General features: G+C 53.5%; 2 protein-coding genes across 4 annotated transcripts in view; both read right to left on the bottom strand.

Moving 5' to 3' along the window:
• Window positions 1-3,277: 3,277 nt before the first annotated feature.
• Window positions 3,278-7,638, bottom strand: LOC146590993 (ectoderm-neural cortex protein 1-like). Of its 3 annotated transcripts, none has more exons than XM_085313608.1 (3): window positions 7,339-7,638; window positions 4,888-6,703; window positions 3,278-3,876 (listed from the first exon to the last, which is right to left on the bottom strand). In XM_085313608.1, the coding sequence occupies exons 1-2, from the start codon at window positions 7,570-7,572 to the stop codon at window positions 4,919-4,921; spliced, it is 2,019 nt and encodes a 672-aa protein (XP_085169734.1). In that variant the 5' UTR covers window positions 7,573-7,638; the 3' UTR covers window positions 3,278-3,876; window positions 4,888-4,918. The 3 variants fall into 3 exon arrangements, with proteins under 3 accessions (XP_085169734.1, XP_085169735.1, XP_085169736.1); XM_085313609.1 differs by lacking the exon at window positions 7,339-7,638 and adding an exon at window positions 7,144-7,189; XM_085313610.1 differs by lacking the exon at window positions 7,339-7,638 and adding an exon at window positions 7,049-7,137.
• Window positions 7,639-8,598: 960 nt separating this feature from the next.
• Window positions 8,599-10,285, bottom strand: part of PEX11G (peroxisomal biogenesis factor 11 gamma) — a 4,333-nt gene continuing 2,646 nt past the window's right edge. Inside the window, exons 3-5 of the mRNA XM_085313656.1 lie at window positions 9,987-10,176; window positions 9,777-9,827; window positions 8,599-9,641 (exon numbers count right to left, since the gene is read on the bottom strand). Of these exons, the coding sequence (XP_085169782.1) occupies window positions 9,416-9,641; window positions 9,777-9,827; window positions 9,987-10,176 (467 nt within the window). The 3' untranslated portion in view covers window positions 8,599-9,415. The remainder of the gene's footprint in view (window positions 9,642-9,776; window positions 9,828-9,986; window positions 10,177-10,285) is intronic.

The following is a 10,285-nucleotide window of genomic DNA, read 5'->3' as shown; positions in this document are numbered from 1 at the left end:
GGCAGCGTGTTCATAGCTGTTAATTGCTTGCACCGATTGCACTGGTGTTCCAGCAGCTCCACCCTGCCTTGTCTCATTTAAAATCTGCAGATAATTAACCCGAAACCCAAACCACATTCCTTCTCTTTGGATGAATCACTCTGAGGCTATAGGCAACGACCAGCTTTATGCTAAACCTTCCTCTTTTATGTGGGTGAGGAATGGCGGATGGTTCCCATACGCGCATCTGCGATTCGTTGGCGAACCAGATGCTTGAAGACRAACATGCACAACGGATATTGGCTCMTGGTGTGCTTTAATAGTGGGAGGGGGCTAGGTTTTGCCTTTTCCTTTCCTCACTCCTGTGACTCAAATCTGGGCTAATTTCTCACCCCCGAGTGGGGCCAGCCCAAGGCTCAACAGACAAGGGACRTGGGGCTTCTCCTTGTGTCATGCCTACGTTGTTTGCTGCTTCTGGGCCCATGGGATCTGGCAGAGGAGAAAAGCCAAACTCTACTGGAGCTGGCAGGGTTGGAGTATGAGACACATGGTTGCTAGCTCTGGTACAGTTACATGCTCAGGAGGCTTGAACAAGGCAGGGATTGCTTTGTGGCAGAGGTACAAGTACATAGGAGCACGAAAATCCTCACTGAGCAGCGTAATGCAGATGTGCCCTTCCCGTGCCAAAGCAGCAGATGGTTCCTTTTCATTCGATGCAGCATAATGTGTTGAAGCCATCCCAGAGCTGCATGTGATGAACAGATCTTTCAGGAGCCAAATAGGTAGATGTATAATGCTCTTTTCCTTGTATAAAATATCTAAATTCATGGGCAAAATAATGCTGCCTGCAGAGTGTGGTGCCTTGTTCTTCTTGTACCRCCACGGCTTGTCCCTGCAGCCCGGCCACGTGTGCCCAGCTTTGCTAGCTGTGCAGTGAGAGCACCACAGGACACTTGAATGATCCATATCTGCTCTAAGCCAGAAAAGATGATGTCTCAGTTACTGTTGTGCTGCTTTTTACATTTAACAGCTCTGGCCTTCCCTRGTGGAGCGGGGAGGAAGACTCTGCTACCCTAACCCTGGCGGCGGGAGCTGCTGAGCAGAATGCAGCTGGGAGCCCGAGAAGCCGTGTCTAGGTAATGCTTTTGCAGTTCTCCTCTCTGTCTTGCTGGGGTTGTGACCWTTGCAGGGAAGACCTCGGAGCAACTGCTGCGTTACGGCCTGGCAGCTAGGTCATACCTGCTGCTTCCTGCATGAGCTTCGGTGCTCAAAGGCATCTCTGCACTGTTATGCCGTGTCAGCAAGTGGCTGCAGGTCTCAGCTGCCACTGAATTCAATTCTCTTCAGAGTTGGGAACAAGAGCGCAAGGAGCTAGGCAGATACGGGAGCTGTCTGTGGGATACGGGAGTTGCATCCAGTTCACTGTGTCACTGGATAACTGGTGAAATCAAACCTAGACCTTATTGCACACTGGATATGGGAATCTGCTGATGGGGCAGGGGGGACATGACATGCACTTCCAGAGGGGTGRAAGCACTGAGAATCATTTTCCTGCCTAAGCAGGAGATCCTTTGGTTTGAGCTATGTTGAGTCCAAGTGGATGGTATTGATTCAGGAGGACTTCTGTCCCCGTAACCAAATTCCCCCCAAACCAATTTTATTTGCAGTTCAGTCAGCCTAAAACTTCCGGCCTCCACACTGAGGCAGCGATTGGATCAACGCACAGAAAAGTCTGACTGGGAAAACAGGTCTGTGCTGTGCGCTGCTGGGCCCAAAGCAAAGCAGGCAAGAGAAACCGCTGTCTGGTTTTCCCCAGGAGTGCTCTCCGCAGTGCTGGGAGCTGGGTCCTGCTCTGAGGAGCTGGAGAGCCAGGACAGGGCTTTCTGCCAGAAGAGGGAAGGCTAAAGGCAATAAAAAGCAGCTCTTTGCTGCCAGTAGCAGGGAGCYGTTGCAGAGCTAAACCCAGGTGTGCTTCTTTTCGAGTGCTGTTTTTCCCTGAGATGCAGTTAGCTGTAATAACAGTTTGCAATGAGGAAACAAGTCACTGAGCCTTGCAAAGGCTTCAGCAGAAGGGACACTTGCTCCCCCACCACTACCGAAAATGCAGCAAGCAGGGCTCAAATAACATCCCAGCGTCGGGAACGGGAGGCAGACAGAGACCTGATGTTGCTAGAAGCAACTTTGTCCCTAGTGCAAAAGCCGGATGTGGCTTGGAGCCAGCATTTATTGCTTGGCAGCATAAACAAAACAGCCGCTGCTCAAATGGCCACAAGTGAAACCTCAGCGCCTCTGACTTGCTGGGCAACTTTGGACTTTGTCCGGCCTGCAAGATTAGCCATCGATTTAAAAAGGGGGGAGCAGCTTCGTGCTAAATTACAGGGATAAAGGCGCTTCCTGCTGGCTTCTCGTCCCAGCTCCGTCCCGTCCTGTGATTCTCCCCTTGGCCGCAGCATGCTCACCCAGCTGCGTGCGCGGGACCAGACGGGCGGGTGCTGCCTCGGGCTGGGAGCTGCCCCACATGCCGGCTGTCCTGTGCGGGGGTCCAGGTTCAGGCTGTGGTGCAAGCTGGGGGCTCCTCGCCCTGCTGCCTGTTGAACGAGCCTCTAGCCAGGCTCAGAGAACAACGGAGAAGAGGCACAGCAAGGGTAGCTCTGGAAAGAGGCCCAGCCCGGGGCTGAAAACGGCCGAGGCATCAGAAAACAGGATGCAAAAGTCACTGTATCTGCTGTAGCCGCCACCAATAGGGCAGCTTTTCTCCTTCCAGTCTTGCCTTTACTAGTGGCTGGGAAAGGTTGTGACACTGAGTCTAAGAATGTGTAACAGATCGCACCTAAACCGTCTTTTCTGTGGTCAGACGTCTGCTCGCACCTTCAGTGTCTGTTTCTTCTGCCCACACTGGTTCCTTCTAACTCCCCTGCTTTGATAGAGCTGTTCTCTCCTAACTGCTCTCTCTATCTCGTCACCTGCAGCAGGGCCGGAGCACGCAGCTGTCTGGGAGAGGAGCAGCAGCTCGGCGATGAGGAAGACAGCCCAGCTAAGGATGCCCGGGTAAGGGCCAAGAAGGGCTTATGAGAAAGAGGTTTGTGTGTCTTTCTTTCAGAGCAGGAAGGCAAATGGCAGCCGAGTTTCTGTGAACCCTGTGTTACGAAGGTATAGAAAGATCTGAGCCCCCTCCTCGTGCAGATCAAGGTTTGGACTTGGCAGCAGGAATGATCTTCTCTACTTCTGCTAAACATTACCTTGAGTGTGGGCTGGGAGAATTTGCAGCTTAAGCATACAGAACAGGCAAGGCACACAGTAGATTTTATTCAGATTTATTGAAGCAGCTCCAGAGTGAATAAGAAACACACGCAACTGCTGTATAAAAAAATACACAGAACCAGCCCATGGGCAAGTTACTGTCAAGTGTTAAGACATTTCAGGCAACTGCCTCTGGTGCTGACTGCATTCCAAGTCACAGATACAGAGACAGCAGCATAGCCCAGGGCCTGCTGCCGGCTAGTAGGAACTTCCTTTGTTCTTTCTAGTAAATATAATTCAAAGCAAAATATTAAATGAAAGAACTAAAAAGTATTCCTCTGGCTCCTGCTGTGAGACCACATGAGTTAGGAGAAAACTTGGAAACCTTTTGCCGTCTCAAGGGACAGCRCAAGCTGCCAGTCCAAGGGGGTTTCTCCAAGCTCTTCCCCCACCCCTTTCCAAAGCAGTTCAAAGCCAAAGCTGTGCTGCCTTGAGCCCTTCTCATGCTGATAAATCCATGCAAGGGCTTGGAAGTTTCTGGATAAATCCATCCAGACTTGGAAGTTCACAGAYTTGCTCGGTAGAAGTCTCCTACTGCTCACGTCTTCTGTCTGGATGCTTGATGAAGCAAAACACTAGCAAAATCAGATGTGAAACCTGTAGTGCAGAAGAGCGTATTATGAATAGTGCGCTTTAAACCCAAGAACACTCCCTAGGCCTCAAAACTAACCGAGAATTCTGTTGCTATAGAAGTACTCGTACTTGATTCCCTCCACTCCAGTTCTACTTCAGGAATTTTCTATAGGTATTACAGAATGGTTTTTCTGCATCAAACAAATTCATTTGGGTATTAGATCTCTTGCAAATGAAAAAGAATTAACTCCCTGGGATCTGTGATTCACTGGCATCTTTTCTGCCAAGAGTCTCTAGAAAGGTTTAATTTCAGCTGCAAGCTTTTTAAAAATTAATTGCTGTGTGGCAGAAAAGAAATAGCATGAAGGGGACCAGAGAATAATTAAAGTGGAGAAACCCTGTGTTTATATGTAGACAGGGCTTGTCTTAAAAATGCAATTACATACCATTCTGGGACTAAATCCCAGCTATAATTCCGTCCTGGCACCAGCTCATAGCCCTCATGAGCTATGTCCCATAGACATAGCTCATGTCCCACAAGACAGTGGCTGCTATTTGGGTGCCACCAGCAGATTAACTGTGGCACCAGGAGAAGGCTGTGCTAAAAGCAGCAGCCGGTCCCTCGTGGCACCACGTGGTATCTTCTCTGAGCTCCTGCAGACAGATTGCATGATACCGTCCTGATCGGCTTGACGAGCTTTCCCTACCAAGGACGCCTAATCCTACTCAGCTATGGCATTCCCCAAAATCTTTGCATAGGCTGAGACTCAGCGGAAGGGTTAGGTTGTTAGGTTATATGTTCTGTTATTTATACTGATCTTCTCCCGACAGCGTTTGAGCACCTAAAGAGACACTTCTCCTGCATGGTTTTAGATATCTTCTACTAACTATATCTAACTACTAGACTGGAAGCACATTTCTGGAGCTGATGTTTGCTAGGACATCCCCAGCTAGGATCCACGTACATCTRCTCGCAGGGTTTAACCCTTGTGCAGCACTAAGTTTCAGAGGACAGGGCCCCRGGCTGATACTTGCCTGCCAGGTATGCTGACTGCAATGCCGTAGCTCAGGCAGACAGGTACTTCCAGGTGCTGACGAAGGCTGTGGGGATGAGGGAATACGGCACTGTCGTGATGCTCCTCCAGGTCTCAGAGGATGGGTCGTAGCAGTCTAGTGTTTTGCCACGCTGAGCCCCGCAGTAGCCCCCCACCACGTACAGTCTGTTGCCTGAGGTAACGGCACGRCAGCTGATGCGCTTGGCAGTCACGTCCCCAAACTTGGACCACTGGTAGCTGTCGCTGTGGAAACGGTAAGCGGAGCTGGCGGAGAACTCCGTGTCCCCCCCGATCACGATGATGTGGCTGCCCACCACGGCGGCAGCTGTGTACCGCCAGGGCTGGGGGCAGCTGGCAGGCACCGTCCAGCGGTTCTGGCAGGGGTCAAAGCACTGCACCTTGGGCAGCTTCTCCTGGTTGGTGCTGGTGCCACCAAAAACAAACAGCTTCATCTTGGCTCCCACCACAGCAGCGTTGCTTACGCCTTCTCGGAGAGGGGCCACCAAGGACCATTTGTCCAGCTGTGGGTCATAGTGCTCAACTTGCTTGAGAGAGACGGAGGGAGAGGCTGGGAAGGCACCACTCACTGCTGTGTGACCCCCAACCACGTARAGACAGTAGTCCAGTTCAGCGGAGCCGTGGCCAAACCGTGCCACCAGCATTGGAGCAGCCTTCGCCCACTCATCGTGGAGAGTGTCATAAACCCAGACATCTTTGGAAGCACCGTTCTCGGAGCCTTTTCCACCCGTGATGTACACTTTGCACCCGATCGCACAGGCGCTACACTCTTTGCGAGGGCTTGGGATGTCGGCACGAGGAATGATCTCGCTGGTTTTATGGTCCAGCATATAAATCTTGTCACACATGAACGTCTGGCCCCCGAGCAGCAACAGGGCCTGGCTGACTTTCCGGGGCCGGGCACAGCATCCGGTCACGAGCCCATCGTTCTGCATGATCTTCATTTTGCATCGTACAGCATCAGCCACAATCTCCTCCCCCAGCTTGTGGCTGGTCACCACTTTCTCGCAGGCCACTTGCTTCCGCAGGTAGGACTCAGGCAGAAGGGCCAGGCGGACAGAGCGCAGCAGCTCTGGCAGATCTTCATGACGTCGGGGCAAATCATACTGGATCCAACCTATAACAGCYTCATATACCAGGGTCTCATCCTCTACCTCCAGCTCTTCGCTTTCCACCAGCTCAAGGAGCTTGTCCTTGGGCAGCCTGAGGAAGTCTTCCGTCTTGCAGAGGGAGGTGAAGTTGGCCAGGGCCATTCTCCAGGAGAGCTCTAGCAGCCTTTCACAGCAGTGGGCATCAGACAGCAGAAGCATGTTCAAGCAGTTGCCAGGGTAGAGGTTCTTCTCCAGGAAGTCAGCAGAAGCATCCCGAATGTCCTGGAATTGCAACATATCTCCGGCCTCCAGCAAGGACTCGGCGTTCTCCTCGTTAATCAACACCCGGGCTGAGTAGGCGTAATCCAGCAGCAGCTCCAGGACCTCGGGGTGCAGGGAGTCGTGGAAGTTCACTTCTGCGTCTCTGCTCTCCTTCAGGCCCCCGCTGAACATAGCATCGAAGTAGCGGCTGCAGGAGGCCAGCACGGCCCGGTGGCAGTGGAAGGCCTGGTTCCCGGCCCGCAGCACCACGTCGGTGAAGAGGTGCCGCTTGCGGAGCAGGTTCAGGTGGGTGAGGAGGCTGTCGGCATGGCCCGGCTTGTGGAAGAGGTGGATGTTCATGGAGCCGGAGCTCGAGCGGGATTTCCGGTTCTCGTGGCTGCTGACGGACATCGCTGCCAGGCTGCTCTGAAAGGCAAAACCAGGGAGTCAGCACTGAAAGCTCCGCTCTCACCCCCCGGGAGCGCGGGCGCCGGGGGGAGGCCCGGAGCCGGGGCCGCACCGGAGGCGGCAGCGGGACGGCGGCCGCGGCGGCGCCGTGCCGGGGGCCAGCGGCGGGGAGCAGACGGTGCTCCGTGCCGGCGGTACGGGGGCTGCGGGAGCGGCGCCGGGGGCAGCCGAGCGCGGCGCGCAGCGCGACGTCGGGCAGCCCCCGGTCGGAGGCGAGGCCCCCGCCGGTACCGCCGGGCCCCGAGCGGCACCGGGTGATGTCTGCTGCCTGCACCGCCCCGGCCCCGCGGTCCTGCGCCTCACCGGGGCTTGTCCCGGGTTGCGGGCGGACAGACGGACGCGGTGTCCAGCCGCCGCAGGCAGCCTCGTGGCAGCACCCGGCGCCGCCGCGCACTCACCGCTCGCGGTCCACGCTCTGCCGCCGCGCCGCGCCGCCGCGTGACCGCCCCGCCGCCGCGTGACCGCCCCCCGCGTGACGGAGCCGCCGTCCAGCCAATCAGCGGCCGCGGCGCCCTCGGCTCGCTCTTTGTGAATGGGAACCGGCGGCCGGGGCCGTGCGCATGCGCCGCGGGGGGGGGGGGGCCGCTCCGTACCCCCTTCGTCGGGGTGGCGCCGCGACACCGCTGCCGCGGTAGCTCGGCAGCGTTGCCCAAGCAGGAGCGCTCCTCCCTTCCGCGGCGGATCTGAGGGCAGTAAAACTCGGCTGCAGCTTTGTTCACCGAGTCATTCGCCATAAAGGGCCCTAAAGGCAGGAGCCGCGGGTCTGCGCGGGGCTCGCCCGGGCGCGGGGAGGTCAGGGCCAAACCAGCCGGCGCTGCGCTGCACATGGTTTCCTGCTCTGCAGGCCCGAGGGCGGATGGCTGCWGCAGAGAGACGGCAGGTTCCTGGGAGCTCGGTCCAGCCCTCACAACAGCTCTTGTGCAAAAAAACCCTCGGCAAGTCAGCTGCAGCGAGTGCTGCTGGGGCCAGGCTCGGCGGTCAGCAGCAGCCACCCATAGGTGCTTGAACACAGTGTCACTCGGGGCTAAAACTGCTGATTTCAAGACTGCATCGTATTTGAAGACTCAGTGCTTTACCTGCTGCGATTTAAAAATTTARGTGCAAAATACACTTAAAGCAGTTTACAGTGTGCTTCCTCTACATTAAAGGTATAGTTTAAACTTTTACTTCTGCATCAGAGGTTTGCCTYCTGCTGATTTTTTTAAGGACAGAACTGGGCCAGACACAACTGCCCATAAGCCGCAGTACCTAGGTCTTYTGCCTGTTTGCAAAACAAGACCTGCACTGTGACTACAGCAAAAACCAGTTACTACCTGCCTATGCTTGCCCCGCCAATCCATGACACTAGCCTCTGGGCAAAGTCATCAAAGTGTCCTCTGTGGCAGGCTGGGCACTTAGCAGGGTGAAGGTCCAGACAAACAGCCAAGCAGAGAAGCAAGAACAGGGTAAAGGATAAAAGACCATCAGGGCCTTGCTGTGTTCCTTGCTTGTAGATAGAGGTAGGCAGGTAGGTAGAGGAGACAGTTTAAAATCTTTTGGCAAGGTCATGGAAAAAAATCAGCCATCCTACAAAGGTGGTATGTCTGGTACTAAGTTGCGTGGAACACGAGCACTGCTCAGACTAAGCAAAACTTTCAAAAGCTGCATCTCTAGGAAAACGGAAATAGTCAGGTGCTCTGAATTATCGCACTAGAAAGGAGTCTGGCTAACAGATGGTCTTTGCCTGCGCCTATGGCAGTTTAGCTAACACAAGCACAAATGTCTTTTGTTGCCAGGGAACAGTTTGGAACTTTCCACAGCCAGATAAAGAGCATGTGTCCAGTTATCAGTAGTAAAAATCACTCAAGGCCACCTTTGAAACATTCGTCTCCTTTATTATCGGCACAGCTTAGAATGTGATTGTAAAACTCATCTCTGCATTTGATTGGTCCCTTGAAAGGTGATTAATATATTTGATTCTTTGTAAAAAAGGCCGTTGGCTCAGCCACAGCCTAGCGGAAGAGCTCCACCCCGTGGCCTTCTGTTAAGGCACCTCTAGAGGTTCAGTGCACTTTTGCTTTTTCTGATTTAATTTAGAAGTCTCAACATCTAATATTTCTCCTTAAATGAGTAATACTGACTGGAAGGAAGCTTAGCAAGACATTGTTTACAGTTGCTTTTTCTTTCCCACATGATCTCTAAAGAAACAGAACCCACCACCCAACAACCTCCCTTGGTCACTTGCTACTGTTTGCAGTCAGGGCATCTGGTCTGCACTCAAAGACCAAAATATCTGATAGAGAAACTTCCATGATACAGGTCACTTGCTGGTTTCAGATGAGGCATCAAGCACCATGAACTTAAGCTCGCAGAATCTCTCCCTCATAAGTTTTGTATAACAGAACCATGGCCRTATCTCCATCTAACTTCATCCTCCCCTACTTTACCAATCCTATGAGATTGCTTAATTTTCAGAGGATTCACCTCAAAGACCTTACTGTGATGAAGAGCCATAAGAACCATTTTAGCCCCAACCAATTCTCTCTGTAAAAGGAACATCTCGATCCCAGTCTCAGTTATAGAATGAATGGAAATACAATCATTGACATCTGGGAAAATTAAAACATGCCCTGCTTACACTATCCACATTTTTTCCATATAAAAAATGGATTCCTGAAGCTTATTTCTGGTTCACGCAACCCCAGATTTTTCCCCTGCAGATGCCTGGTAGATACCAATCAGGGAGGATATGGTCCCAAAGAGACCTACTAACCATGGAGGAAACTGTCCAGCCCAGAGAAATCCTGGAGGCAGCCAATGGATGGCATTGGAGAGATCTGCCAAACTACTAATGATGTGCAAAACTTCAGCCTTCACTTGGGCTCTCATTTTCTTTTGGCTCAGAGGTGAAGATTTACTGTTGGGAATAAAAATAATACGATTAGCAATAGACCATAGTATAATAATAATAAGTAACAGCCCCTAGATGAATTATTTTGAGTGAGAAATAGCTGTGTTTAAACAGCTCCACTGCATAAGAGAGAAATCATACCCCTCACGCTGCCTCAGCTTTCTTCTTAACTGGAACAAAATTCTCAGGGATCTGAAAACAAGACAACACAGAGTTCTCTTTCCTGCACTGAAGGGACTTTACTTGCATTAGTCCCACCCCTGAGAGGGCTGGAAGAACATCCTTCTGCAGCTGCAACAGCTTCGCTGCGACACCCCCGTTCCTGACGGCGGCCTCACGGCCCGGCCTTACCGTCCGAGGCCCAGCAGCAGGGAGAGGGCCCAGAGCCCCGTGCTCAGAGCCCACCACTTGGCAGAGCCGGCGCGCAGGACGCCGGCGTCGGCAGCCCACGCAACGTGCTCGCAGGGGTAGTACAGCTGGTCAGCCACGTTGGTGAGCACGGAGAGGCAGCGCACCACGGCGTCCTCGTCCTGCAGGGAGGCACACGGGCCGCGCCGCCATTACCACCGGGCGCTCCCGGCGTGCCCCGCGCCGCAGCTCCCCCCGCTACCCCGGGCGCCTCCCGGCGTGCCCCGCGCCGCAGCTCCCCC

Source organism: Rhea americana, unplaced genomic scaffold (genome assembly GCF_003343005.1).
Source record: "Rhea americana isolate MKP2758 unplaced genomic scaffold, rheAme1 scaffold_390, whole genome shotgun sequence".
In the NCBI taxonomy this organism is placed as follows: Eukaryota; Metazoa; Chordata; class Aves; order Rheiformes; family Rheidae; genus Rhea; species Rhea americana.
The sequence above is the reverse complement of the archived record's forward strand: the minus strand, read 5'-3'. Positions and strand labels throughout refer to the sequence as shown.